Source organism: Pteropus vampyrus, unplaced genomic scaffold, assembly GCF_000151845.1.
Source record: "Pteropus vampyrus isolate Shadow unplaced genomic scaffold, Pvam_2.0 Scaffold814, whole genome shotgun sequence".
Classification (NCBI taxonomy): domain Eukaryota; kingdom Metazoa; phylum Chordata; class Mammalia; order Chiroptera; family Pteropodidae; genus Pteropus; species Pteropus vampyrus.
The window spans coordinates 111,697-138,970 of record NW_011889595.1 but is presented as its reverse complement, the minus strand read 5'-3'; the positions used below and the strand labels follow the sequence as shown (position 1 = coordinate 138,970).

The 27,274-nt window shown below is 35.8% G+C and overlaps 2 protein-coding genes across 9 annotated transcripts in view; one reads left to right on the top strand and one right to left on the bottom strand.

The window, feature by feature from the left end:
• CP (ceruloplasmin) overlaps positions 1 to 20,992 on the top strand; it is a 56,816-nt gene extending 35,824 nt beyond the window's left edge. Inside the window, exons 14-20 of one of the 3 annotated variants that reach the window (XM_023526282.1) lie at positions 713 to 841; positions 3,960 to 4,066; positions 5,660 to 5,876; positions 6,288 to 6,427; positions 7,509 to 7,671; positions 18,513 to 18,614; positions 20,728 to 20,992. In XM_023526282.1, the coding sequence (XP_023382050.1) occupies positions 713 to 841; positions 3,960 to 4,066; positions 5,660 to 5,876; positions 6,288 to 6,427; positions 7,509 to 7,671; positions 18,513 to 18,613 (857 nt within the window). In that variant the 3' untranslated portion in view covers position 18,614; positions 20,728 to 20,992. Of the gene's footprint in view, positions 1 to 712; positions 842 to 3,959; positions 4,067 to 5,659; positions 5,877 to 6,287; positions 6,428 to 7,508; positions 7,672 to 10,877; positions 11,141 to 18,512; positions 18,615 to 20,038 lie in introns of those variants that run through there. The other 2 variants (XM_023526281.1, XM_011385796.1) reach the window with 2 other exon arrangements.
• HPS3 (HPS3, biogenesis of lysosomal organelles complex 2 subunit 1) overlaps positions 12,354 to 27,274 on the bottom strand; it is a 30,670-nt gene continuing 15,749 nt past the window's right edge. For 2 of the 6 annotated variants that reach the window (XM_011385797.2, XM_011385801.2), the window contains exons 9-17: positions 26,273 to 26,454; positions 25,217 to 25,397; positions 24,056 to 24,289; positions 22,643 to 22,828; positions 22,122 to 22,310; positions 20,999 to 21,106; positions 17,108 to 17,314; positions 16,380 to 16,470; positions 12,354 to 13,160 (exon numbers count right to left, since the gene is read on the bottom strand). In XM_011385797.2, coding sequence (XP_011384099.1) covers positions 13,033 to 13,160; positions 16,380 to 16,470; positions 17,108 to 17,314; positions 20,999 to 21,106; positions 22,122 to 22,310; positions 22,643 to 22,828; positions 24,056 to 24,289; positions 25,217 to 25,397; positions 26,273 to 26,454 — 1,506 coding nt within the window. In that variant the 3' untranslated portion in view covers positions 12,354 to 13,032. Of the gene's footprint in view, positions 13,161 to 16,379; positions 16,475 to 17,107; positions 17,315 to 20,998; positions 21,107 to 21,501; positions 21,832 to 22,121; positions 22,311 to 22,642; positions 22,829 to 24,055; positions 24,290 to 25,216; positions 25,398 to 26,272; positions 26,455 to 27,274 lie in introns of those variants that run through there. The other 4 variants (XR_897410.2, XR_002778317.1, XR_002778318.1 and 1 more) reach the window with 4 other exon arrangements.

The window sequence follows — 27,274 nt, the reverse complement described above, 5'->3', positions numbered from 1 at the left end:
TGGAGGAAAGTTGCCTATAATTTTTCAGGAATCATTTTAAGACAGAATGTCTAAGAATATGAGCAACACTGGCCTGGAGAATTTTCTTAAAAATCGTCAAGTGCAGGGGACACCAGTCCCAAGGCCACTGTTTCCAATAGTAGAGTTCCCTGCGGCTTGGTTATCCTCACCCCAAGGAGTAAGACACCCAAGGCAGCAGGCATTGCTACTGGGTCACAGTAATTCTCCCAAACAGGAGACAAGCTAAGGTTGGCTGGAGGGTGGAAACAAGAAGGTAATAGCCCTACCCACTCTTTCAAATGCAGGATTGCCATTTCTTCACACGCCTGAAGGCCTGGAAGTCCAAATGTTGAGCAATGAGAGAGCAAGTGCTACATCTTGACTCCAGGCCAGAGATGGAGTACAGCTAACTCACCATGATTAGGCCATTATACTGCAGGGGACTTTCAGGCTAAAACCTCCATAGGGCTCTAGATAAGAGATGTACCATCTGTAAAAGCAGCCATTACTAGTGTTTTTATTCTGAATCCTCTGGGAACAGGTATAAATTTAAGAGTATAACAGCATGAAGCCACAGGAGTAGAGAGAAAACCTCCCCCAGACTCCTCCTGCCCTTAATACTAAAAACATTACCTGATCTTTGTTTTCATTACTGAGTTAGAACTTCCAATCTGACACAATATAAGCCACTCTTCCTTTTCACTCTTTCCAGGTCCACAACTTCATGCAGATGTTGGAGACAAAGTTAACATTATCTTTAAAAACATGGCCACAAGGCCCTACTCAATACATGCCCATGGGGTGAAAACAGAGAGTTCTACAGTTACTCCAACTTTACCAGGTACTGGGGGGGGGGGGGGCGGGAGGGGTGTGTGTGTGCGTGTGTGTTTGTTCAATAGACTTTATACTTTTTTTCACAAATGACGGTCATCAGTGAGCTGTTCCAAATGAGCTTTTTTTGAGGAAGTGAAGGAGGTGGTTAAGAGGGGACACAGGGAGGTGTGTCTGAATGTGTGTATGATGACAGCATATATCAAAAAACCTACAGGAGAACTATAAGAAAAAACTCTGATGGTACTGGACATCTACAAATAGTCAGGTTTGAGGCAGCGGAGATGATCTCTCCACACACAGCTAGAACACAACACAGGCAGCAAACACTGCACTGCATGTGGCTGAACGTTTCTGTCCCAGGATCCAAAAGCAGCATCCTAAAGGCGGAGGTTGCCACTTGAAAGTTTAAATCCTTGGTATCTAGTCCAACATCTGGTATGTACTAGGAATTCAATAAATATTTAACACAAAATTAAATATTTATTGAAATAGATTAACTCTGAAAAATTAGATTAAAAGCTGAAATATATTAAATACATGAGTGTATTTTATTTAATAAAAATTATGTTTTTCATCTGTTAGTTGTAAAGTTGGCTTCTAGAAAGGACAATTTCTCTGTAATTTAGTAGTGCACACATATATCAAGTGTGAAAAAATAAATTATAAAGTTTCTCTTGTCAATTTATGGGTATAGAAATGAAAAGCCCTGCCCTCATAACCCTCATATTTTTCCAAAGGTGATAAATACCATATATAATATTAAGCTGTAAAAAGTGTTATGAAAAAAATTAAGGCCGTTGAGAGAGAATTAGGTATTAATGGTGCTATTTTAGGTAGGATGGTCAAGAGGACTTCTATGTCTTTCTCTGTCTTAATGAGCCACAGGAAGTCATGGAGGAAGAGCACTGTAGGTCCCGAGATTTGAGTGTATCTGAGGAACAGCAAGGAGGCCAGAGGCCAGAGCAGAGCAAACAGGGGAAAAAATGTGAAGAGATGAGATTCAGGCAGGGTAGGAGGTCAGATGCAGTAAGAAGGAGGGGACTTCAGAATCCATGGTTAGGATCTTAGATTTTATTCTAAAAACCCATGTGAAGGTTTGAGCTGAAGAGTGATAATTCGATGAACACTTTTTAAAAGTTGTTTCTGGCTGGTGTATGAATAAGTGTCTGTAGGGCACAGGAAGAATCAAGGATCATTTAGGGGACTACTGTAATAATCTGGGTAAAAAAAAAATAACAAGACTTGGGCCAGGATAGAAACAGCTGAAAAGGTAAGTTGTCATGTTCTGGTTCTAGTTGAAATGTGGTACTAAAAAGACCTGCTGAAAGATTGGACATTAGAAAATGTTAGGGAAGGTAGAGGAGTCAAGACAGCACCAAGGTTTCAGGCTTTGAGCATTTGTGACAGAGCAGGTTGGTGTGGGGCACAGAGAAAAGAAGGAAATGTCATTTTTCAGCTTACGAAAATAATATGTTCAGTTGGTGAATCTATGCTTTATTCTCAGTAAAATGTTCTGCTTAGAAAAAGGGTGAGGACACAGAGGTGGGTAAGATGGAAGGCTTGTGGAAAAAGGAAAAAGTCTAACACATCCCTTGAGACTATGTCCTACTTGATATCCTAATAAAGGTTTGTCAGACTCTGTCTAATTAAAGTCTGACAGCAGGAATATATAATGGTGAGTTCTATATAAATGAAATGGGCAGTGAGTGGCCACGGCTGAAAGTCAAGTTATTGTGAGCAGCTGTATTATTGAACTAACAGGGGTTCATTTTGCCTGTGTTCATCAAAGCCCAACAAGACATGAACAGGAGTTGCGGCAAAGAAAGTAAATGTTTTTTAAAAAAATGGTGCCAAGACCGAAGACACAGTAGAGCTAGCGCTCAAATAACTGGCTCCTAATGGCCTCTAGGAGATAGCTTACATAGGGGAAAACTCATAAGTCATGGCAGCTAAGGTATTTGTGGTTTTGGGCTCAGCTCTACTGATTGGTTGGGGCTAGGGTGGGAGGCAGTTGATCATTGCATCAGGTCCTGATGTCAGTCATGGATCTAGCTTTGAGGGGACATGATCATTGGGGGTGTTCCACCTTCATGGGTCTGGAGCCGAAACACAACTGAGATCAAGATCTTATCTTTAGTTTGACCCAAACTGTTTCTGTGGTCAAGAGGCCTGAGACTTTGTTCCTAAGACTATCTGATGCTGACCTAAGTGCTTAATGATTACAAGAGTGGTTGTGCAGTATGTGAAAAGGTGGAAGGATGAGGAAAAAAAAGAAGCAAATGAGTCATGATGCTAGTAGACTAGACAAGGCCAGTTTGACTAGAGAATGGGAATAAGCCATTTTAAAGGAGTGAAGTTTTTGCATGGTTACAATTGTATTGGAAGCCCTGAGGTGACTGGAAGCAGAGATCAGGCTGGAGAAGAGCCCAGTGCAAACAGAAGAGAGTAAAAGATCTTTGCAAGACAGGAGGGTAGAGCAACTGGCCATCTTCAAAGTGTCAAGGTCCAGGGTGTGGTCCTGTATCTGACAGTGTCGTGACAAAGCAGTATATGTTATGACAGAATGAGATAGACAGGAGGTTGTTGTGACAGGTCAGCGACGCACAAGATCAAGGTCTAATGTCTCTTCACCAGGAATCATGAAATCACTGAAGATACAGGTGAAAAAGGAGAAATGGAAGGCAATGGTGAAGCTGGGGGAATTACACAGAGTAGTCTAGATACAGACACAGAAAGGACTGTGGGAAAGGTGCTAGCTCTGGGGAAAATCACTTGACAGTTGAAAAGGAAAATGTATATTAGAGAAACATTCTTCAAACTAAGAAAAGATCTGTTGTAAAATTTCTACAAATTGTGATATTGGAATTTCACAATTCCAATTCCAATGTGGTGTCATTGCATGTGTGTCATGGCTAGTTAATTCATAACTGACAAAGAAGATATAAAAGTATGTCTTACAGTCTGTCTTAAAGGTAAATTCCTGAAAACAATTTTGAGTACACTACTTTTTAAAACTAATTATCCCGACATTTCCAGTTTCTGGGTCACTGGTTATCAAGACTTAGGATATATGTGTCCAATATATACCAAATATAACCAGATACATCAACATTTGATTAATTTAGGTGAAACTCGCACTTACATATGGAAAATCCCGGAAAGATCTGGAGCTGGAAACGAGGATTCTGCTTGTATTCCATGGGCTTACTATTCAACTGTGGACCAAGTTAAGGTATACTTTAAATCATTTTTGTTTTTTGAAAATTCTCAGAATAAACACATAATTGAAGGAAGATGAAGATATAGTTTTTCTGTGGTCTAATTCTGTGGTAAAATCCTCGGAGAGTAAGCTACTCTGTAATTCACTTTGGTTTCATTTTTGGGGGTTTGTTTGTTTTTAAGGATGCAATTATAACTGTATCAACTCTATGACTGCCAATTATGGATAATACAGAATTAAATATTACTCAATACAGTATTTTATTTCCCTTTTGATATGAAAATACATTAAACTCAAGGAACTGAGATACAGGATTTCAGAGCTCTGTTATTACATGATAATGAAAATGCTGACCTCACCAGTCTCGATAAGATTAAATATTTCAAGGCCAACAAAATGCTCAACTACAAATCAGAATGTATACCAAAATTCTTTTATTTATTTGTGTTTTATTTTAAATTTAAGTATAGTTGGTATACAACATTATATTAGTTATTTTAATTTCAGGTGTACAATAGTGATTTGATATTTTTATACCTTATGTCCCAAAATTCTTCTGTGGAATTAAACCTCTAGTCCAAATCTCTCTCCTGAGTTCCAGACTTGTCTATATACCTGAACATCTCCCCCATGTCCCACAGCACTGGAAACTCAGCAACTCTAAAATGGAAATTTAGATCTTCCTCTACCTCCTCCTATATTTCCTGTTATAATAAATAGTACTACAAGCATCAAGTCCGTTCAGTTGTTCAAGCTAGAATCCTGGATATGAAGTACTTAATGCTTTTCCCTAGGTCATCCAAGCAATTCAGCTACCTACATAGAGCTCAGTCTGTTTCTTCTCTCCATCTCCATATATCAGGTCCTTATAATTTGCCTCAACTATTGCAGTGGCTTCACAATCTCCAGGCTCTTCTCCTTCTAAGCCTTCTTTCACTTTACCACCAGAATAACTAGTCTAAATTGGAAATATGCCTCCATTCCATGTTTAATTTTTCAATGGCTACATATGACCCACAAGACAAAATCTAATATTCCTGAACATGATGAAACTCAAAGGCCTTTCAAGACCTCATCTTCCACTATTGATGTCCACCCAAACCAAACTTTTTTTAGATTTTAGTCAACCATGGTCTTCCTCCTCTGTGTTCAGTAGCACAGTACGTACCTCCATGGCAACAAGTAGTTCATTTCTTCTATTCCTCTATTTTTCTTACTAGACTGAGCTCCTGGAGGGCAGGGGCTTTGTTTGATTAAGCAATAGATTTTCATTAACTGGCATAGTGCTTGGCTTATAGAATAGGCAAATCAACACTGTTTATTTGGGGTCCTTTTACACTGCTGCTTATTAGCTGAGCCAAATTTGGCCTCTGTACACATTTCTGTTCCTTCAGTATCACTAACATAACTAACCTACGCCTCATCACTGCTCCAATTTAACAACTTCAAGTGGAAAGTATATTGATTTGACAGTACCAAAATGGGCAAAGTCTACTACCTAAATCAGGCCTGCCTAAATTCCTGAGGTCATGGGCAATAAAGTCCCAGTTCTCTGAAATCCTGACTTATAGCACAAGGATGACTGAAGTTTTTGGTCGTTTTCAGGATCTCTATAGTGGATTAATTGGCCCACTGATCGTTTGTCGAAGACATTATATGAAAGTATTTAATCCCATTAAAAAACTGGAATTTTTCCTTCTGTTTTTCGTTTTTGATGAGAATGAATCTTGGTACTTGGATGAAAACATCAAAACATACTCTGATCATCCTGAGAAAGTAAACAAAGACAATGATGAATTCATAGAAAGCAATAAAATGCATGGTACGGTATATTATTCTACAACCTATTTTTTCCCTTTTATTCTTTCAAATAAAATTAGACTGTTTCTTTTACAGCAAACTGCCTCACTTTGTATGTGAGGTAGAATTCTGTTCTAAGCCAAAAGGGGACTATATTTGAAATCATCTTTTAACTTCTCTCCAAATTCCAAAGTCTCATTCCCTTTTAAATAAACTCAAAATTAGGATTAAGGCTTTTGGTGCTAAGTATTTAGAAAAGCAGTGTGACAGTGACCTTAAAGTATCCATTTCCTCCATCTCTAGTGAAAAAAGTTCTATTACCTCAAAAAAAAAAAAAATCCTATTCATGAACCTAATCGTCACATTTTATGTGAAATAGCTGTTGGTTTAAAATATCCTGAAAGGTAATATAAAAGCCATGTATTTTCCCCAGCTATTAATGGAAGAATGTTTGGGAACCTACAAGGCCTCATAATGCATGCAGGAGATGAAGTCAACTGGTATCTGATGGGAATGGGCAATGAAATAGACTTGCACTCAGTACATTTCCACGGCCACAGCTTCCAATACAAGGTAAGAACCATCCATGGTCGTTATTCTTGCTCTATTTGAAAATGTTTTAATACAAATGAAGAAAATATTTCCTCAGAGAGACTTATGAAAAGTTGAAAGTTTCAAGAGACAACTAAATTATTTTCTAAGAGTGTGGCACATAGCAATCTCAATTACAATTGCCAACCATTGTTACACCTGGGCTCTTCCTGAGATTTGCAGCTTCTACTGGATTTTCATGGAGTTTTGCTCACATATTCCTGGACATTTGAATGGAACCGTTAGCAGAGAGGGTAGGAATGTTCACATAATGATGGACCAGAGAGTAGGGATAAGACTTTATTATATGCTTTGCCTATTCTAAGTTCTGGATCTTAAACGGTCCAAAGTGAACAAGGTCATCAGTTTGGTGTCAAGCGACTGATTGGTCCCTAGATCTCAAACCTACTTCTACTTCTCAGCCAGTGTTAATTTCAGCAAGAGTCATTAGCTCTTTTGGAAATGCTTTTTTTCTTACCTTTGAGTTAATGTAGAAAATTCAAAAGCTACCCAAAAGCACACTGCAGAAAGGCCATTTTATTATCTGTATTTTGGTTTACATAGATGTTCTATTCTTAGTGGGCTTTCAATTCTCTCTCTACAGAAATACCCACCAATTACTTTGTGCTGAGACTCTACCTGAACTGCTCCTAGTTTTGACTTTTCCATCAGTCTCCTTTTCTGCTCCCTCATTACCCTACCTGCCCCCAAAGTTTCAAAGACAAGCTAATCCAGAATAGGTTTAGCAAAAGTAAGATTAGGGCTGAAATGATAAAAAGGCAAGAGTAAAAGGTTAACAGGCAGTCCTGATTGATGGATTAACTCTTAACACACCTTTCCTTCACACTCACCTGGTGGTGGTCCATAGTGCCAAGGGTTTAGCAGGAATACAAGCAGTCCGTATCTCACTGTTTGTATTAAACATAGAAATATGCAGGGTCTCATTTTTTAAACAGATTTATCTCATGTTTCTAATATCCCTGAGCTGGCCAATTTAAGATTATTTAAATGAATCCTCACATATAATAAACATTACATAATATTTGTTGTTTTTCTAATTAAGCACAGGGGCATTTATAGTTCCGATGTCTTTGACATTTTCCCCGGGACATACCAAACCCTAGAAATGTTTCCAAGAACACCTGGAATCTGGTTACTCCACTGCCATGTGACTGACCACATTCATGCTGGAATGGAAACTACTTACACGGTTCTACCAAATGAAGGTGAATATCAAGTTAGCGATTCTAGAAGTCTGTCACAAATATAATTAAGATGTACTACTCTGTCTAAATACTTCCCCCAATATGAAGCATTTGTGAATTTGCTGCCCTTTCTTCCTTCTTCACCTCTTAACAGGATTTTTTTGGTTTTTTTTGTTTTTTTTTTTTACTGCTAAATGGCGTGGGATACTGCTTTTTCTAATAGTTCTGAAAAAAGCACCAAATATTCCCTAAGCTAGTACAAGTTGACACCAATTTGATGTTAACTTGTACTAAAACTGATTATACTTAAAACTGATATGAGAGCGGTTATTTATGAAGAAACTAACTATGGCTTACAGACACATTTAGAATTTAATTTCTTTTTTAAAACATTAACTTCTCTTCTAGGTAGTGCCTGGTACACAAAAAGCACCCCCTCCCCCAAAATACCCCAAATAATCACTATAATTTCAAATATGCAATCAGGCAGAATGGTGTCTTTCTTTCCCCTGAAGGTCGGTGGGTGGCAGGTATTCTTGATTACTGTTTGTGAAAGATTGTCTTAGTCCATTTGGGCTGCTATAACAAAATACCAGAATAGGTAACTTATAACGGACAGAAATTTGTTTTCACCGTTCTGGAGGCTATTAGTCCAGGATCAGGGTGCCAGCATGGTCCAGTGAGGGCCCTTTCCTGAGCTGCAGACTTCTTATTGTACCCTCATGTGGCAGAAGGGTCAAGCTAGCTCTCTTTTATAAGGGGACAAATCTCATTTCTGAGGGTTCCATCCTCATGACCTATTCACTTCCCAAAGGACCCACCTCCTAACACCATCATCTTGGACATCAGGTTTTCAACATGTGAATGGAGTGGAGGACACAAACATTCAGATCACAGCAAAGATCCAGAAAAAAAATAGAATCCAAATTTCCTGCTCTGTCCCCAACCCAGTAGTAACACTCCCTCCCATGTAGGCATGAGCATGCACGTGCGCACACACACACATGCACAATACAGGAAAACAAAGAGCCCCTTTGTGGATAAACACTAATGCAATGTATTGTATGAAGACTGAAATTCCTGCTCTATAGTTGCGGGCTTTGGTCTTTCCTGGGTCTTCTGAGTTCAGAATTGTTGGAATTGGCAATGGCAAACCCAACAGAGGGATATTATGTAGAAAAAACAACGTGTTTTCTCTCCTAAAAATAGGCATAAAAGGGAACATATAAATGGTAAAAAATATAGAATTAAATATATTTCAAAAATTAAGAATCACTGAAAAATCAACCATTAGTAAAAATGTAATGTTTTAATTTCTCCTGGGTTTTACATAAACACCTTGTAACATGAAAAACTACTTCCATTAAAACACTTTATTACAGAGAGTGGTACGGAGAGCACCAGAACACCAAAGACTTGAACAGGCAAATAAACCACTCGGTGTAATGCCAATAACTGATGAACAAGGTAAAGACTCGAAAATGAGAAAGAAAACTTTAAATAGTTTTTAAAGAACATTAGCACACATGCTTACCATACAAAAGGATGGCTCTGCTCAGAAAAATAACCAAAAGCAATGGAACAGTGAGATAGGAAATTCATGTATGCAAATGACTGGCATACATGAATGAGGTTCCTGCTACAGGCTAATTCTATACAGACAGACAATAAAAAGATTACTCTAGTATAATGAGCTTGGAAGGAGAAGAGTGAGATGACTGCTTGCTTGGTTAAGAAAGGGGCAACTTTTTAAAAAGCTATAGAGAAAATTATAAAATAGCAAATGAGAAGGGAAAAAAGATTAAAGAGAAATTTGGTATTTACAAGGGAAAAGGTATTGTGTGGGACTGAAAGAAGCAGTAATCAATAAAAAAGATAGTTTAAATTATAGAGAAAAATGGGGAGCCACATTTATCAGTCTGAATTGTCTTTAAATAAATGTTTGATAGTTTGAGGCAAGTCTATATTAATTCTGAACCTTAGAAAAATTAGAGGGAAATTTTTCAATATTATGCACCAAGAGACAATATTCTCTACCAAAAAAAAAAATCATTAGAAAAAATATGGATATCCTGTCATACTCAATGAAATGCTTCATTTCTACTACCAGAAGAAGCATATTAAAGAATTTCTATGACAAATATAAAAGGTGCTTTTTTTATACTGTGACATTTTTACAAGTCAGGTAATCTTTTGGCGCAGTCTATAGAAATAAAGCTTAATTACCTTTAAGTTCCTTATAGGCAGAAACTGTATATTCTGTATTTCTAGTAAGTACCCAAATCCAGTTGGTAAATACCTAATCACATATTAATTCAGTGAAAAGGAATTTTTAAAACTTTTTTATAATGTCAGACAGAAAAATTGCAAGAGCAGTACAAAAAAACATGCAAAACTCATATACCCTTCACACAGATCCCCCAAATGTTAAGACACTGCACAGCCAAATTTGCTCTCATTTTTTATATCTCCCTCTCTCTCTGAACACACACACTATATATTGTAAATATACATACTTATATTTCTTAAAAATAAGAAGTCTTATATATAAACACAGCATACCTATCAAAATCAGAAAAATAAAAATGCTTCGATACTATAAATCCTTTTTAAATTTCATCAATTATTCTAATCATGTCCTTCATAGAAAAAAAATCACGCTCAGGCATTGTATCCAGCTGGAATGTCTTCTTAGTCACCTTTAGTCTGGAATAGTTCCTCAGTCTTTGTCTCTCACAACTTTGATATTTTTAAAGATTATAGGGCAGTCACTTTGTGGAATGTCCTTCAGTTTGGGTTTGCCTAATGTTTCCTCTTGATTAGATTCAGGTTATGAATTTTTTGGCAAGACTTACAGGAGTGATATTGTTTTTCTCGGTATACATGTCAAGAGGCACAAGATGCCGATTTGTTCCCTTTCTGGTCACGTTAACTTTGAGCATCTGATTAAAGAGATGTCTGCCAGATTTCTCCACTGCAGAGTTAGCTATTTTTCCCTTATAATTTATAAAGATATTGTGGAGAGGAAAGTAACTTTTCTTTAAATAAAGCAGTACTTGAATGAGAGATGTTTTTAAACATACAAAAAACAGAAACATATAAATGAATCAAGAATTAAAATAAGATTTTAAAAATTAGAATACATTTAAAGCATCATTTATGTATTTTTTAAAATCATATGATATATAGCATTTTTAATAATGATCTTAAAATTTCTTTTTCTATAGAGACCAAGTCTGGCTGAAAGAAATAAATTGGTGATAAGTGAAAAAAAAAGATTCGTAACAATGTATGTGAAAGTGTTGAATAGAATGTTTACTTTGGAATGGCTATAAGCATTACAAAAAAAGATTAAAAACATACACTTCTGTGCATTTGTGGGAAAACTGTATTACATTGTTTCATATGAAAAGATCAATGGACTGTATTATGACATGTGACTGACTCTAATATACTAGGTAACAGAATTGGTTCATATAGACCATTCATATCACCACCATTGGGCCTTTACAAAACTGCATTTAAAAAAAAAAAATCTATGATGAGATGTTGTCCTGGATGGTTCTCAAAAGATCTCTATTGATTCATTGAAACGTTTCTAACCATTGGCTTCCCCATCAATCCCTCTAACATGCTGCTAACATCATTTCCAATGAATCAGTGGACTTAGCGGAACAGGGGTATGATAAGTAAAATTAAAAAATAAAATATAATAAAATAAAGTAATAAATAAATAAATAAATGAAAATTAAATTTAAAAATAAAATAAATATTAAAAATAAAATAAATACTAAAAATAAAATAAATACTAAAAATAAAATAAAAAGATTCTAATCTGAGTTTTGTGACTCCTTGAAAGAATGGTCGAAAGGACGTGAATCTGGAACTGGAGAAAGGCAGAGTTGAGAAACAATGCCATCAGGAGAAAAGTTTCCAAACACACTTGTGGCATTTTTACTCAGCCTTAACTGAAATCAAAGTAATGTAGGGAGGAGGCGTGAGAAGTAAATGTTAAATCAAGCTATACTCAGAGCTGCAATGTGCTGCTGCCAGACCATGGGAACCTACAAAACAGAGGAAAATTGCTGTTGGGATTACTAACAAACCATTTACTCACACCTAAGGGAAAATAAGTCATTAAGTCATACTCTACACAAAATAAACCCAATCATTCATTTCCTATGGCTATACTCATGGGGAACCTATGAAACAAAGGCTAGGAATTGCTAGCATGCTTTTAATGCTATATACCCATGCCTTTCACACTACATATCCTTGTCTTTCACACTGTAGGAAAATTAGATAAACAAGTCTTTAAACTAAAATTCACTGAAACCAAGAATGATATATACATTGAATTCCCCAAACACTCAAGGTCTTGGTCTGGGTCTTTCTTTGTCTTTCTGGTCTCACCCAACCCGCATTGCTTCTGTCCATCCCTCTCAGTCTCTCTAACTCTTTGCCTCTGAGAGGAGATCACACTCTGTCTTTGGAGCATTACTTCTTCTCTAATAAACTTTCCATTTGTCTCTAATTCTGGCGTGCACTTGAATCTTTTCCTGTGCTCAGTCAAGAACCTCTCTCTTGGTGCAGGACTTGAGCCCTCACTTGAGGAAGTTCACCCCATCCTGCATCAAAAGTGCAGGATTAATATGCTGAAAACAAAGTTGTTTAATAAGAGGTTAAGAAAGTACACACAGCTGTGAATACAATAATATATTCCTTTATTTTCAAATATACTCTAGCTAAAAGAGCACGAGTATACATCAACAAAAAATGGAAAAAAGGCTTTGGCTGAAAAACATGCATTCAACAAATCATTTTAACAGCCAAGACAAGAAGAAAGTTAACTTTGTAAACTTCTACTTCATTTGATTCAGAAAGAAAGAGCATGAGTTTTAAAAGGAACAAGAAAATAAAAGTCTGAAATCTTACTATGGCAAAACATTAACATCTTTCTCAAAGAAAACTGTTTTAAAAAGTGACCCAATAGGAAAATCTGGAAAAATCAATAAAATTAAATCCTCGATCACTTGGAGTGACATTCTTTCAAGCATACTTGTGAAATGTTTGTGTTCTTGGGATGAAAAAGATTTTCATGTCTGCAACAACAGTAAATTGATGTTCCATGGAATAAAAGTCAATCTCTACTTTTAAAAAATATATGCCTTCTTTGAGGAAATTCTTATGCCTTATAGTTTTACATTCTGGACAATTAAATGGATTCAGATCATAAATTATGAAATACCACTACGTGATAAGGCAAGCAGCCTTAAAGCATTTCTAATACACATTCAATATGAAAGTTTTTTATTTACATTTTCCCTGGCATTCGGTTTTTTAAAATTCATATGCCATTGTGGTGTTTTTCAAATGATACCTTCAAGTTAATGATTTCTTTCGACAGCAGTAAAGAAGATAGGGCAAGAAAAATGCTGCAGTGCCATCTTCTGGAAGGACATTCAAGAAATCCCTTAGTTCTAGTTCCACAGCAACAATTGACAATGTTTCTGTTTGTAGAAAAGAACATCTGAGTTAGAAGTGACAATCTCTCTTTCATCCAATTCTCTTATCACTCAACCAATTAGAAGCTAGTTCAGGTAAAAAAAACTATAAAAGAAAAAGAAAACAATCTCTTAAATCCATAGAATACTTCATGGTTTTACTTCTTATTTATTCTTTCTAGAATTCTTTGAAGTTTCTTTTATATTAGTGCCAGGCAATTAAATTAGTGCCAGGAACTACTATTTTATTGTTGGATTATCTCATTATTTTTTAATAAATTTCTGTTATCCTCTAAAAAAATACAATCATTTAAATACTGTTTTTAATGTTACAACTCTCCTGCAGCTAATTATAAAGATTGTTTGCTAAAACAGTTAATACTATTAATTGTTGGATGACATTTTCCTAAATCGGTTCTTCTCTATTATAACATTTTCATGTTATTAATAAGCACAAATCTGTTTTCATGACCACTTATCTTTTTTTTCCCTCAAAGTGCAAAATAATGTGCTCTGGTGAACATTTTAAATATTAAGGAATTTAGTAAACATATTTGTAAAGATAACTATGCAATTTTATGGTTCTATTGCTTCTTGATACAGATACGCTGCTCTTTTAAGAACGATGTTCCCAACAAATATATTTCAATGACACTTTCTGTGTGATCCTTGCATACCTACCACTTACTCTATTTGCCGAGTGACTGAGAAGTCATCTGTCCAATTTTCAGCAACTTAAATCACTCTTTACACAAAGGAATAACATGTCCTTTTGCTAAAAACTTAATGAATGGAGCAGTAGCAATGTATTAAGATCCCCAGCTCTGTAGTCAGACTTTTCTACCTACTCTCTGGTGACTTTAAGAAAGTCATTTAGCCTCCTGAGTCCTAGTTTCTCCATCTATGTAGTGGTACCATCTGCTAGCTTTCAGAGTCCTTTGAGAATTAAAATACAATGATGCACATCTGACATATAATAGAACCTTAATAATAACTACTAACTAGTTTGCAAAACTCATGTGAAAAACAAATTATCAATGGTTTCCTATCAAACTAGTTTATTTAGCCTAAATATGGAGCCTATAATTAGTATCCTAGATCCAAAAAACTGAGTTGAAGGGCCAGTGCAGAGTAGCTACAGAGCCAACAAAAATCTTGCCACTGTCCAGTTCTCCTCTTCTGCCAACTAGTGAAGGGCTAATACAGGTTAATAATTCCAAGAATGAGATCAATTTCTTAAACCTTAGAGTACTTTAAATCCTCTAGCATGCCTAGAAAATAATCAAATACTAAAAATAGTTGTTTCTGGCTGGTGGGATTGTAAATGACTTTTTAAACTTTATTTTTGTAATTTACTACACATATGAGAATTTTAAATAATAAGCACAGTGCATTATCACAAAAACAGTAACAAATATTTCCTCGAAACAAACAAGCCAACCACTAATCCCAGTTTCAATGGCTCTGAATTAGCGCAGTGGTTCTCAACCAGGATGATTTTGCCCCCCAGGGAACATCTGGTAATGTCTGGAGATATTTCTGTTTGTCATACCTGAGACAGTACTATTTAGTGAGTAGAGGCCAGGGATGCTGCTCAACATCCTAAAATTTACAGGACACACACACACACACACACACACACACACATGAATTATTTGGTCTAAAATATCAATATTGCCAAGGTTGAAAAACACTGCATTAGAGATAAGAAATCCAAGCTCCCGAGCATATTATTTAAGTCCCTGACCTCCATCTCCAACCCTACCATCTTGCAATTTTGCCTAACATTTTACTTAAGAGTCAACCCTGAATTCTCATTAGTCCCAGGAGATTAAAAAATTGGCTTGCTTCAGGTCACTCAGTTAAATATCAGACCTGGAACTCAGCTCCAATTCTCCAGACTCCAATGCTGGTCTCTTCTTGGTGTACTACAGTTGTCTACTGAAAGACCTCCCTTGAAAATGGACCTGAACTTATTCGGATTTTCCCTTCAAATCAATAAATAGTTACAGAATGCTTTCTATGGAGAGGCATATTGCTGGTAAGGAGGATACGACATGAAAAATGACTAAAACATCAGCTCTAATAAAGGTAAATTACACACAGCAGTTAGTCCCATGAGCCATACACACATGTGTGCACACACATAAACATATTCTGAAGATAATGGAAAATGGAATATTTGGAGGAATGATTATGGGTGAGTCAGGGGTAGAGAGTTTGTGGATATAAATCAGAAAAGGATGAAGAAAGAGTCTCGAGTAAGATGATGATGTTGCTGAGGTGTGAAGATGTGGGATATCTGGCACTGGAAAGTGATACACCAACACAAACGATCAGTTCAAAATTATGTGACAAATGTGATGCAAGCGGGGCAGGACAATGAAATACCTGACACTTCTATCTTCTGAAAACCAAAAAATCACTAAGGGATATGGGTAGGATAAAAAGTTAGCATATGTTACCTCTTCTCAATAATAAATGTACAACTTTACTTAAACAAGGATTTTCTAAAAAACACCCTCCAATGGTCACTGGCGCTGCCTAACACTTTAAAAATCAATTATCTCTGCTGGAAAATACAATTCCAATACTATCAATTTCTAATATTTTATGCATGCTGAAATCAATATAACCACACCCTTTGTCACATCAGGCCAACAATTAGTGATATTAACACACAAGAGTAGAGAACTTGATAACTATATATCTATGAAGATTTACTAATGATTATGAATTATAAAAATTCAAATCACTACCTAGGCCATAAAATACTACATAATTTAGAGACACAACTTAAATCCTTGTGAACCTTGTCACTCCTCAATACTTGCTTACAATTAAGATTAGTAATGACAATCTTAATTTTTCATATAAAGTGAATTAAGCACTTGAGATCACTAATACAAATGTAACTGTCTTAATGGCTATTCAAAAATTTAAAATACTGAGATTATGAATTTCTAAGACTGTGATAACTTGTTAAGTGTTTGAAAAGATTAATTTAAAAGCATCAACTGTGTAGCTAGAAGAGATAAATGAATATCAAATGTAATGGTGGGGGAAGCATATGAATGCTGAAAATAAGCTCTTCAGACAATTCTGCTAAGATCTTCTTCACCTCACTTAAGAATCACATGAAAAAACTAGAAAAAGCAAGGCTTCAGCAATTACGGAAACTGAAACTAAGATACAAATTTATAATGAAGCAAAAGAATCACTTACCTTTTAATGATGACAGGTAAAGTTGATATTTCTCTCCACCACATTTTACTCTCTGACAAAGTTCAGGGAGCAGTTTTTTCCACCACAAAATCTATCTTAGGAAAAAATGAAGAAATGTTAAGTTTGATGCATTTTACATTCAGATTTCCAACAAGAATACGATTGTGCAGGAAAGTGCAGGTCAAAAATACATCATTTTGGTCAAGGCATCAAACTTTGTTATAACAGAAGTTATATCAGTAGCTAGTCTTCTGCTTAAATTATAACATATAAGTTGGACTTGCAACTTGAAAATCTAATAATGTGTATATTGTACATATGTACATAGCTATTTTCAAGAAGACGCATAGACATGTCCTGTACCATCTCTTAGGTGGCAAGAAGGAAAGAAAAGTACTAAAGTCTAAAATTCTAATTTCTAAAGTAAAGACCATATAGCCCAGAAAATATTTTTCCATCATACATTATAATTCCCAAATCTTCAGGTGATAGCCTACTTCATCTTCAAGAGACTTTTACTGAAGATGACATGCCATCACCATACATTTTAATAGCTTCTAACTGTACTAAAACCACATAATAAATTAAACAAATATGCTCACTTAACCTCCACAGCCCTGTGAGGTTGGACTGGCATAATTTGTCCCCATTTTGCAGATAAGGCAAGAAGACTATCAATTTTGATTAGCACTGATCAAGCCTAAAAAAACATAATCTGAAAAGCGTACCCGATTCTCTTCTTTCAGTTCGTGATTGGCATATGGAATGATCGCCTCCGGGCACCTCTCTAACAGTGTGTCTATGCACTGTTCATACTCTTTCAAACGTGTCCGACACAGAACCTGAACACTGAGGCCAGCAACAGTGTCTTCTGAGAGTGGTTCCAAGAATGGAACAATGGAAGCTATGTCAAATGAAGGACCACATATAAGCGACTATGAACAGAAAAGTGAAATATTATGGAATGAGGTATCCCAAAAAACTAAAGTACAACATATAGAATACAATTTTTTCAAAAGACTAAACCTCACGTGCAAAAAGAAAAAAACAGAAAAAGAAGAATGCAATTTTAGAGCACATGCATATGACATTTATTTAGTAAGTCTAAGTGGACTGAAATATTAAATAATATTTAAACCAAATCTAGTTTAAATAATAACAGTTTGATAGAAAGTAATCATTTTTAAAATAACATGATTTTATTTGCTTTGGATAGACTGCAAATTGAAATTGATGGAAATGCTTTAGGACTCTATCCTAAGGAAATAATCAACATTGTAATCAAAGATTTGCCCAATGATGTTCACCACAAGAGTATTTATAATATTGAAAAACCAGAAACGATCTAAATGTTAAACAAAAAGGATGAGTAAACAAATTATGGTACATTCATGTGATGGAATACTATACAGCCATCAAAATTGTTTTCAAAGGCTACTTACTGACAAAATACTTATGATGAAATGAGTGGAAAATCATGATCAGTTTTGTAAAATCCACATAGGTACATACATACATAGAAATGCCTTTGGAAGAGCAAAGAATTTGAAATAGAGATTAGCTCAATAAATGGGAGGACGAAACATACTTTTTGTGTTTTTCATATTTGCCTGTATTTTCCAAAGTTTCTATAATAAGCATGTACCATGTATGTAGCCAAAAATAAAAATTCTATGTTTAAGGAAATTAAAACAATTGTTAATATCCTAATAATTTGTATCAATACATTTGCCACACTCTGAATAACAGAGCAGGCACATTTCAGTATTCAGAATTGTAACCAATATTTTACTTTTAAGCATTTAAACTATAAACACAGTTGACTTTCAGCAAGTAAGATTTAAACTGCACATGTCCACTTAACGTGGATTTTTTTCATTTGATCCATGCTGTTCAAACCCGAATTGTGCAAGGGTCAGCTGGCGGCTGAGAACCCAGGTGTGCTGAGAGCCGACTTAATTTGCATGCGGATTTCTGATTCCGCAGGCAGTTGGTGCCTCTGACGCCCACGTTGTTCAAGGGTCAACTGTACTACTTTTGATTCTACCACCAAAATCATCTCTGCTTTCTCTTTCTTTTGGATAGAATGATGACATACTGATTTTTCTTCTGCCTGTATCCTTTTTGCTACAGCTTCGCAGGCTCACAGGAGGATATGGAATGTGAACTATCCATTTACAGTCGGCCTGATTATTTTATTCCAAATATCTACCAAAGAACGGCTAGGAGAATAAGGTTGGTCCTTTTCCTTCCTGCAAGTTTAATAATCATCTTCATCTGAATAATTTCCTGACAATAAGATAGCAAATATGAAATAAAGTGATAATCTGCCACTCATAGGGTCTCCCAACATGAAAGAAAACACAGATTATTTCTATAGTCAACCCTTGATTAATCAGGACAATGGTCTAAGTAGGAAGGAGCAAGGCACAGGGAACCCAAACCACGATTAAAATGAAACTAGTCAAAACTAGGCACAATATGGATTACTCATAAACCTTTTTAGTTTTATCCATATCATCAATAAGTTTAAAAATAAGAAATGACACACACATATATTACTGAATAAAAAAATGGTCCGAAGGTTACTGCAGGTCTTTAAAACACTCAATGCTGTCTATTTCTTTGCAGAGTGTTCCACTTTTTCTTTTCTATATTGGAAATGGACTCATCTCTACCCCGCAGCACGTGCACTATTTATTCCCTCTCTGATCTAGATCTCCAACCCTTGGCTGACTTTGCAGGGCTAGAATCCAGACTTCTCTTTCTTCTCTACCTATACAATCACAAGTGCGGCTCTCAGGCAAGGTGGTTGGCAAGGAGGTGGGTGGAGGGGACCATGACAATTTTGGCAAAGGGTAGGGCATTTACTAGTTACTATATCACTTCAAATAACAGGTTTTTGACATGTAAATAATTTATAGATTGTTTTTAATTCTTTCACAAATACATTATTAAAGTGACGGAAGACAAGTGATACAGACTCATATCAAATGTATGTGGTGGTGGTGGTAGGGTGGGGGTAAAGGGGAGGCATGCGATTTTGAAAAAACTCTCCAGGTGATTCTGAACCTATTACTCTAGGTGAGAATCAAATGAGATCTTGTTGTTTCTTGAGGGTTATTTTTTTCTTAATGATTAAGACTAATCTAGAAAAAATGTAATTAGGAAAATGATAGAAAAGTTTAGGCAGACCACATTTCTATCTTTTGACAGCAAAGATTTCAGGAAAAAACCTACTCTTTTAAAATATTTAAAAATGGATTTTAAAAGATCACTAAATAATACTTTTTAAAGCGGTGATTTCAAATTTGCTTTGAAGCTTTATCAGGTAAGATTTAACAGCACTTATTACAATTATGATTTTAATATGTGCCGAGTACATATGTTTTGGGAGAGCAAGGCTCTGCCTGCACTGTCCAAGGCTGCACAACATATTTACAGCACATACTCAAGGAATATTTGTGGAATGAACAAATCTCAGGCTCAGCAGCTTCTGTACCTTAAGGGCACTAGTGATAAGAACCAACAAGAATCTTCTCAGGCTTTCTAGGGGCTGTCTAAGCAGTATGATCTGTTGAGCTTCCCGCCCTGACCCCCATCCCCAATCTGACATTTTGGTTTCTATAAGCAATAACCACACTTACACCTGTTCTTAGGGTAAATCGAGAGGTACAAATTCAAAAACCTAACGAGGCCAAACAGATGGTGAAAATGCATGAAGGCAGCTGAGTACAGGAAATGGACACCAGACATTCAGTATCTGAACCAGGAAGACATCACTATGAGAACTGCTGCAAGCAGGACAGCATGAGCACTGCTCAAGAAGGGGAGCCACTCATTGCCTCCAACCCACAGGTCTCTGGCAATGAGGGCCCAGGGTTACCAGTGCTGCTGAAATTTTCAAGAGAAATTTAAAACTCGGAATTTTTAATTTGAAATCTCAAATTTTTATATGTTGGCAGCTACACTAGGCAGAACACACAAAACAGACCGGGGGTTCTATTTGGTCCTTGGGCCACTAAACTACATTAAGAAAAATCACATCCACATCCAGCGCAGCCTGATCCACCAAATCAAATGTGGACTTTATTTCTCATTTCCAGTCAAAACACTGTCATGGTCAGAATTCCTACAGGATGACCTATATTCTCCAATCGACCTACTTATTTTTAAAAAAATCCTTTTCAGGAGCCAGATAAACTGGCTACTTTGACCTATTTCCTATAAAATAGACAGTAGTAGTTGGGTTAGACTAAAGGGCTAAAATCTATGAGTGAACACTAAAAAAACAAGAATCATGTCAACAAAAACAACACTGAACATTTTCCATACTTGCATTTCACAGCATTTTTAAGCACATCCTGAAAACTAGGCAAGACAGTCACGTGACTTGGTGATGCTCATTCATTTACTGGTAAAGAACCCAGGCTTCCTATAAGCAGTTTCAGGCAGAAGCAGAAATTCTCTCCAGAGCTTGTTGGTATGCCTAACTATGGATTTTGTCTCCCCAAATTATATACTCCAGATTAACAGGACACCTGAGGTCTTACGAAATTTATATCCTACATTAAATTGTAACGTGCATAGTCAGAAGAATAAGAAGCATTTTTATTTACCTGTAATTTGAAGAGATCTTCTGTATAATTTTTGTCAGCTAAAGAATCAGATGATATTAAGACATTAACCCAGGGATAGATTAAGCCATAATGACTACAGGCGTTTATCTAAAATGTAAAAGAAATATTTCATAAATAAAATACAACAAAACAAGTAGTTCTTTATCCATTCCCAAAAGAGCTTGCAAGCAATAGGTAATCTTCTGCCATGTCACAGAATTAAGTATACACTTTCCTGGGAATGGTAAGAAAAGTCTTTAAGAATTTATTTCCCCAGAAAAAGTTTCAGGCTTGCTGCTTCTCACTAAAGAAATCCACACTAAGTATTTCCTAATATTTTAAATTTTAAACTATCCAAAAAAGGCACTTTCTAGTAAAAAGAGCAATAGTGCTTTTAATCTAATTATACTCAAAAAAATTAATAGTAACACTATTAATTTTTAGTAACACTAAAAATTAATAGTAATGCTAAAAATAGTAACACTATTAATTTTTATTTCTACTACTTTCCTTGAGAGGCAAAATCTCTTCTGTAAGTTCTCAAGATAATTCTAATTAAGCCCCACTTATTCAAGAAGCTGGTGACTTTTCCAGTGAACCCACACTAGCTGTGGCATCCATGAGAAAAAAATGAGCGGGGATGGGGAAGGGAGCAAGAAGGGTAAAAGCAGTTGTGAGGGTTGCCTCGTGGGCTACGGAACAGCTCTTGCGTGTGCAGCTGACAGGAAATGAGGGTCCAGTAAGGAAGTCTGTCTCCCACAAGCCTTCTGCAAGTCCTTGCCCATCAGGAGATCCGCAGATGTCTTTCTTGCAGTCTACTTCATGGCCATGTCCTGAGGGAGCACAGATCTGTTCTGGGGAAAGCCCCTTCAACCATTCTTTGGCTACTGAGGTACCACTGCAAGTAAGTAATATAGGAGCAGTACGGGTGTTCTTTAAAATATAAAATTATTTAAAATGTGGGCAACTTCATTCATGGACAAGTTTTAAGTGTATTTTTAACTCCTGCTTAAAAAAGATATCTGGTAATATAAATTCAGTTTGATTCAAAACCATTAAGAAGGTATATTATTGTAATATGTAATGCACAGGCTTAACTTAATGTATTATTCCACTATCTTACCAGATCCTCTGATGTTCGCAACGGTGTGGTGTCAGGGCACTGCCTCTTAGATAACCTCCAGATGTACTGTGATGTGAGCTTGAAAAGGAGTTCCTGCAGTAACACATCTGGGAGACATGCTACTAGCTGAGCTTCCCAAAAGTCCACCAAGAGCTGAGGAATTGTATCTTCATCCTTACCACAAAGCACCTTGAAAACAGTGAAACAAGCCCCCACACTCCAGATAAACACAATATTGATCATTTACAGCTGGTCTGAATAGCCCTCCATCATTTAATAATTTATCATTAGCATTAGTGCTATGGCAAAGCAAATTTAGACATTTTAATAGAAAACAGATTCTAGCTTGCATGAATGAAATTTTTCTGTATTCTTTTAATATAGATTGGTTATGTCTAAATCTGTTTTTTCAATAAACAAACAAAACCTCACTTTTCTTATTCTGCTCATTGCCACCCCCTCCCCACCACTTTTATCAAGCTATCCAGAATATTTCAAAGAACATCTTCAAAGAGACAAACCTTAAAGAAGGAATCTGCTTCTTCAATTCCAATTTTGTTGTTCTTCTGTAAGCCTAGGACTGAAGCCACAAGTAATCCAGGCTGAGTCTCCTTCAAGTGAACTGCAAGTTCAGTTGGAACAATCTGTCCCTTCTTCTGTTGAATCAACAGACGAGGTTCCAGAATAAAGCCACATACCAACTTCATCTTAAGACAAAAAAGAAATTTAGGAACAAAATGTACACTGCATTCATCTTGAAAATACATACTAGATACCTAGTTAGCATTCAAGGTTCATAGTTAAACTATTAATGATTTAATCTCAATTTTTTCTCTAACTACAAAGACTAGTTCTCACTCTAAGAACATCATTGTTAACTGTCTTTATAGAAGTTACTGATATTTAATTAAACATCAAGATATCCTATTTTTGCAGAGAGCATTTTGTTTAGGTATGCTTGATTTAACAATAATATATCTTAAGTTTTTTCAAAATTATAGACAGAAAATCCATCTTTCTAGAATTCTACTCTTAAGCAAAGAATACCTCAATGGTGACTTGCTCTTCTCATCATAACAAAATGTGTCATCTGAACGACAATAAAGCACTCATGCTCTTATTTTAGAAATCGAAGTCATAATGTGGATATTTGACCACAGGTAATAAAACAACAGTGGAGGAACACAGGATCTGAAGCCAGACTGCCTGCTTCAAATCCTGGTTCTCCCACTCACCGGTAGTGTGATATTGGACAAATTATTTAACCTTTCTTTGTCTTAGTTCTGTCATCTGTAGAATAGGTATAATAATAGCGTCTATTATATAGCATTGTTGTAAGAATTAAATAAGAGAATATACGCAAGGGGCTCAGGACAGGCCTGGAACATAATAAGTGCTTGATTAATGTTACTTCTTAATTTCTTCCACTGATAATTAACATCTTTGGCTCATGCCCATAAATGGAGGGAAAGCAATCTTTGCTTTGATATACCATTCAAATGCCTAATCCTTAATAAAGTCATTTGTGGTTTTCCCAAATGCAGGCTATTTCTGCAACTACTAGACTCCTATGGCTCACAGTTAATACCTCACTTATTGTACCTGAATACACATCACTCTGTTCTGTCTTCAGTGGATACAGCATTCCCTCATGTCAGATCAGACTGGCAGCTCAGGGCAGAGCCTATATAGTCTCCATGCTCTGAACGTACCTGACACTAAGTTGAAAGGTCTTTGGATACCTATTTATCATTCTTATTTCATTTTCATTTGCCAGATCTGAAGCCCAAGCCCTTCCACTTTGGGTCACTTCCTTCCTAATATCAGTCTATTTTCCTTCACAACTAAGAAAAAATGAGCTAGAAGAAGGCTAAAACCTCAGGACTAATAGGTCACATTCTGGCCTACTGTTGATACCAGGGAGGGCACCATACCTCTGAGTGGCTTTTCATTTCATTTCTGTGCATGTCAAGATCTCCCATTTTCAGAGCCATTGCTGCCTTGGTCAATGTCACTAAGACTGATGAAAACCCAGAAGTATCCAGCTTCCTTAGATAGCTCATGGCAGTTACAGGATTAATATTCTTCATAGTAGGACTACAGAGAATATGAGGCAGTTGCTTTGGCTCGGCCACATGAAACATCTGAACCACTTTTGCTGCTAATTCCTTTGGTGAGCATGACAAGAAATAAAGGGTCAGCCAATAAAAAGCAACAAAATTAGGAAAAAAAGAATAAAAAACATACAAAACCAAGATACAACATTCCAATTAAAATAAAATTACTGTATTAAGTTCTGATTTGAAAAGAGTTGATGATATTAATGTGGGAGACCTGTGATGACCTGACGTGACCTGTTTGCTGAGCTAAAACGAAGAAAAATCAGTGAAAATATGTACCAAATTATGGCCAACATTTCTAATTTTAACAAAAGTTCAGAAGAAAATATTAAATTACACTCAAAAGTCCATTATAAAAAATTACAGCTTAGTACAAAATATACTTAATGAGGTAATTTATATGAGAAAATTTCATTTATCGCCTAACCTTAAAACATTTGGTATCACAATATCTAAATTTTCATATTTGTATTCAACTCTTTTTAAAAATATACAAGGGGCGAAAAATAATCCTTAATAATGTGTTAAGAAATATACAAGGGGTGAAAAATAATCCTTAATAATGTATTAAGCTCACTGGGCCAGGATTTCATAAGTGAAGCTTTGGCCACCTAGAGAGTGGGGTGTCTAGGGCTGTGGAAAGGCTTTCAGATGAGAAGAAAGGCAAGGCCCATGTTCTGTGTCATTCTCCTAAAGACACGCCACTGTCATGTTGGGCATGTCACTCAACTATGATGAACCACATTTCCCTGTCTATATAATGAGAAAGTATGAGAAGATGATTATAAGTTCTTTTCTAAGCTACAATTCTATAATTATTAATGAAGAAAGGGTCACATAAGTTACCATTTTAGGAAAAGGAAATATTACCCAAGAAAAATATTTGCAATTTGACTTCTAAATATTACATAAAATAAATTGATAAAATGAAAGGTTAAAAATATTACATATAACTAAATAGAAAACTATATTCACTTCACTTAATTCTTCATCCAGGTTTTCATAAAGTGAATGATTAATGTAAAAGATTAACCCCCTCTCGTATTTCTGTGATCCATCCTCTACTGCCCAGTCCACTCGGGCCAAAACTTCAGCCATAGACAGACCAGACATCTTATAGTACGGCAAGGCAAGATGGGAATACTGGGTGTCGAGCCTGAAGAAAAGGAAGCAAAACACCCTCAAATTTGTCAGTTTTAAGCCTAGATATCGAACACATTTGATAATAAAACAGATCATAATTTCCAGATTTCATAAATCTCAAAATACTTTTCCACTGTCGTTAGTAGTTGGAACAAGCTCCTCAGTTTTATTCTGCAGTCATTCTACTTAATATAGTTCTTTTTGTTTACTAATACTAAAAATAGGAAAAATGTATTCAACGAATTTTATTTTCATAACATGGCTCTAAAATAATGGCATTTATAGGTAGGAAAAGTCTATTTTATTAATCTATAATCATTCCTGTGGGTCAAGTAAGCCTTTGAAACAATCATACACACAAAAAATTTATAAACATCATTCTCAGAAATAAAAGTTACTATTCATACTAGTGTCCTTTTATGACATCATAAAAGCATTGACTACTAAAATTAAAATCAACAGGTAATAATCATAAAAGCATTGACTACTAAAATTAAAGCCAACAGGTAATAAACTAGTAATATGGCTGTTTCAGGGATTTTTACTGGTCATGCCCCTCCACCATCCCCCAAGGCCTGAAAAGAAACTTCAAATTCCTAAATAAAGTGGTGAGAGACTCATGAACTTAAGACTCACTGCTCATCTAATAAACTGTAACTACTTAAAGACAGAGAATAGATCACATTCATTTTTGTATCTCTAAGCTTAGCATAATAACTGGCATACAGTATGTGCTCAACAAATACTTGTGGAATAAATGAATAAATGAAGCATCTCCCCTTGTGTGTACCCCCATTTATCACGTAGCTACCGGAGATGGAAAGGCTAGTAAATACACCCAAAGTTCAAGATGGCTTCTCTAACAAGTTTCCAAGAAGCATCACCAACCTGCTATAGCAGTCTCCAAGGTGCCCACAGCTTTCTTTAAATGCATCTAAAAGCTCTGCTTTTTCTCCAGGTTCCAGCTGACTGCCATCCATCAGGGCAGCTCTCACTAACAGATGAGCCTCACTAAGAAGGTGGATGCAGCTCTGGGTTTTTGCAGTCTTGTAGGTATTACTGTAGTCTACCTAAAACAAAAAAGGCAAACAGCTAATGTTGCAACACAAAGACTCTCAGAAGTTTCCCAGTTCTTAATAATATCCATATATTTTGTTAGTAATATGTAGTTAATAAAAGTAATAAAAGTAATAAAATTTAATATGCAGACACATTAAATCCTAAAATATAAGAAGCACCAATAATTTTGATAGGGCCTGGTTAAAGTGTACCCCACTCCCAATCTGAGCCAGTTTAATACATTAATGATTGCAAACACTCTCTTGGAAAACAGCGTTAATCATTAGAGAAGGTACAAGTAAGACTATAATAATAATATTGTTGACTTAGCAATAATTGGGTCACAATTTGATAAAGTTAATAAAAATAGCTGAAATAGTTAACTTTTTTTTAAGTTCTAAGATTTAAATCCTTCTCAAATTCAGACTGAATATCCCTTCGTTTTAATTGGTGAATTTAGGTTCTACTACATCTATTTCTGTAACTCGCAGTGGGCTTACAAAATTACCAGCTACCTGAGTCAATCCATGTTTTCAGACTCCAGTAGGTAAATCATTTAGATGAAGTCTAAGACTTTCAATTAAACAAAATGAAAAAGGCAGGTCAAAGCTGATATAATACCTAGCATTAAAATGACAGGAACAAAGAAGATAAAATCTTGACCTGATGATCAAAATTAATACCACCAATGGGGTATCGTGTACCTCCCAATGTGCTACTCTGAATATATCACCAATATTCTGGCCTAGAAGAATACATAACCTGAATCTAATCATGAAAAAAAAAAAAAGGTGGAGGGGGTAAATATATTTTTCAAAAATATTTATGTCA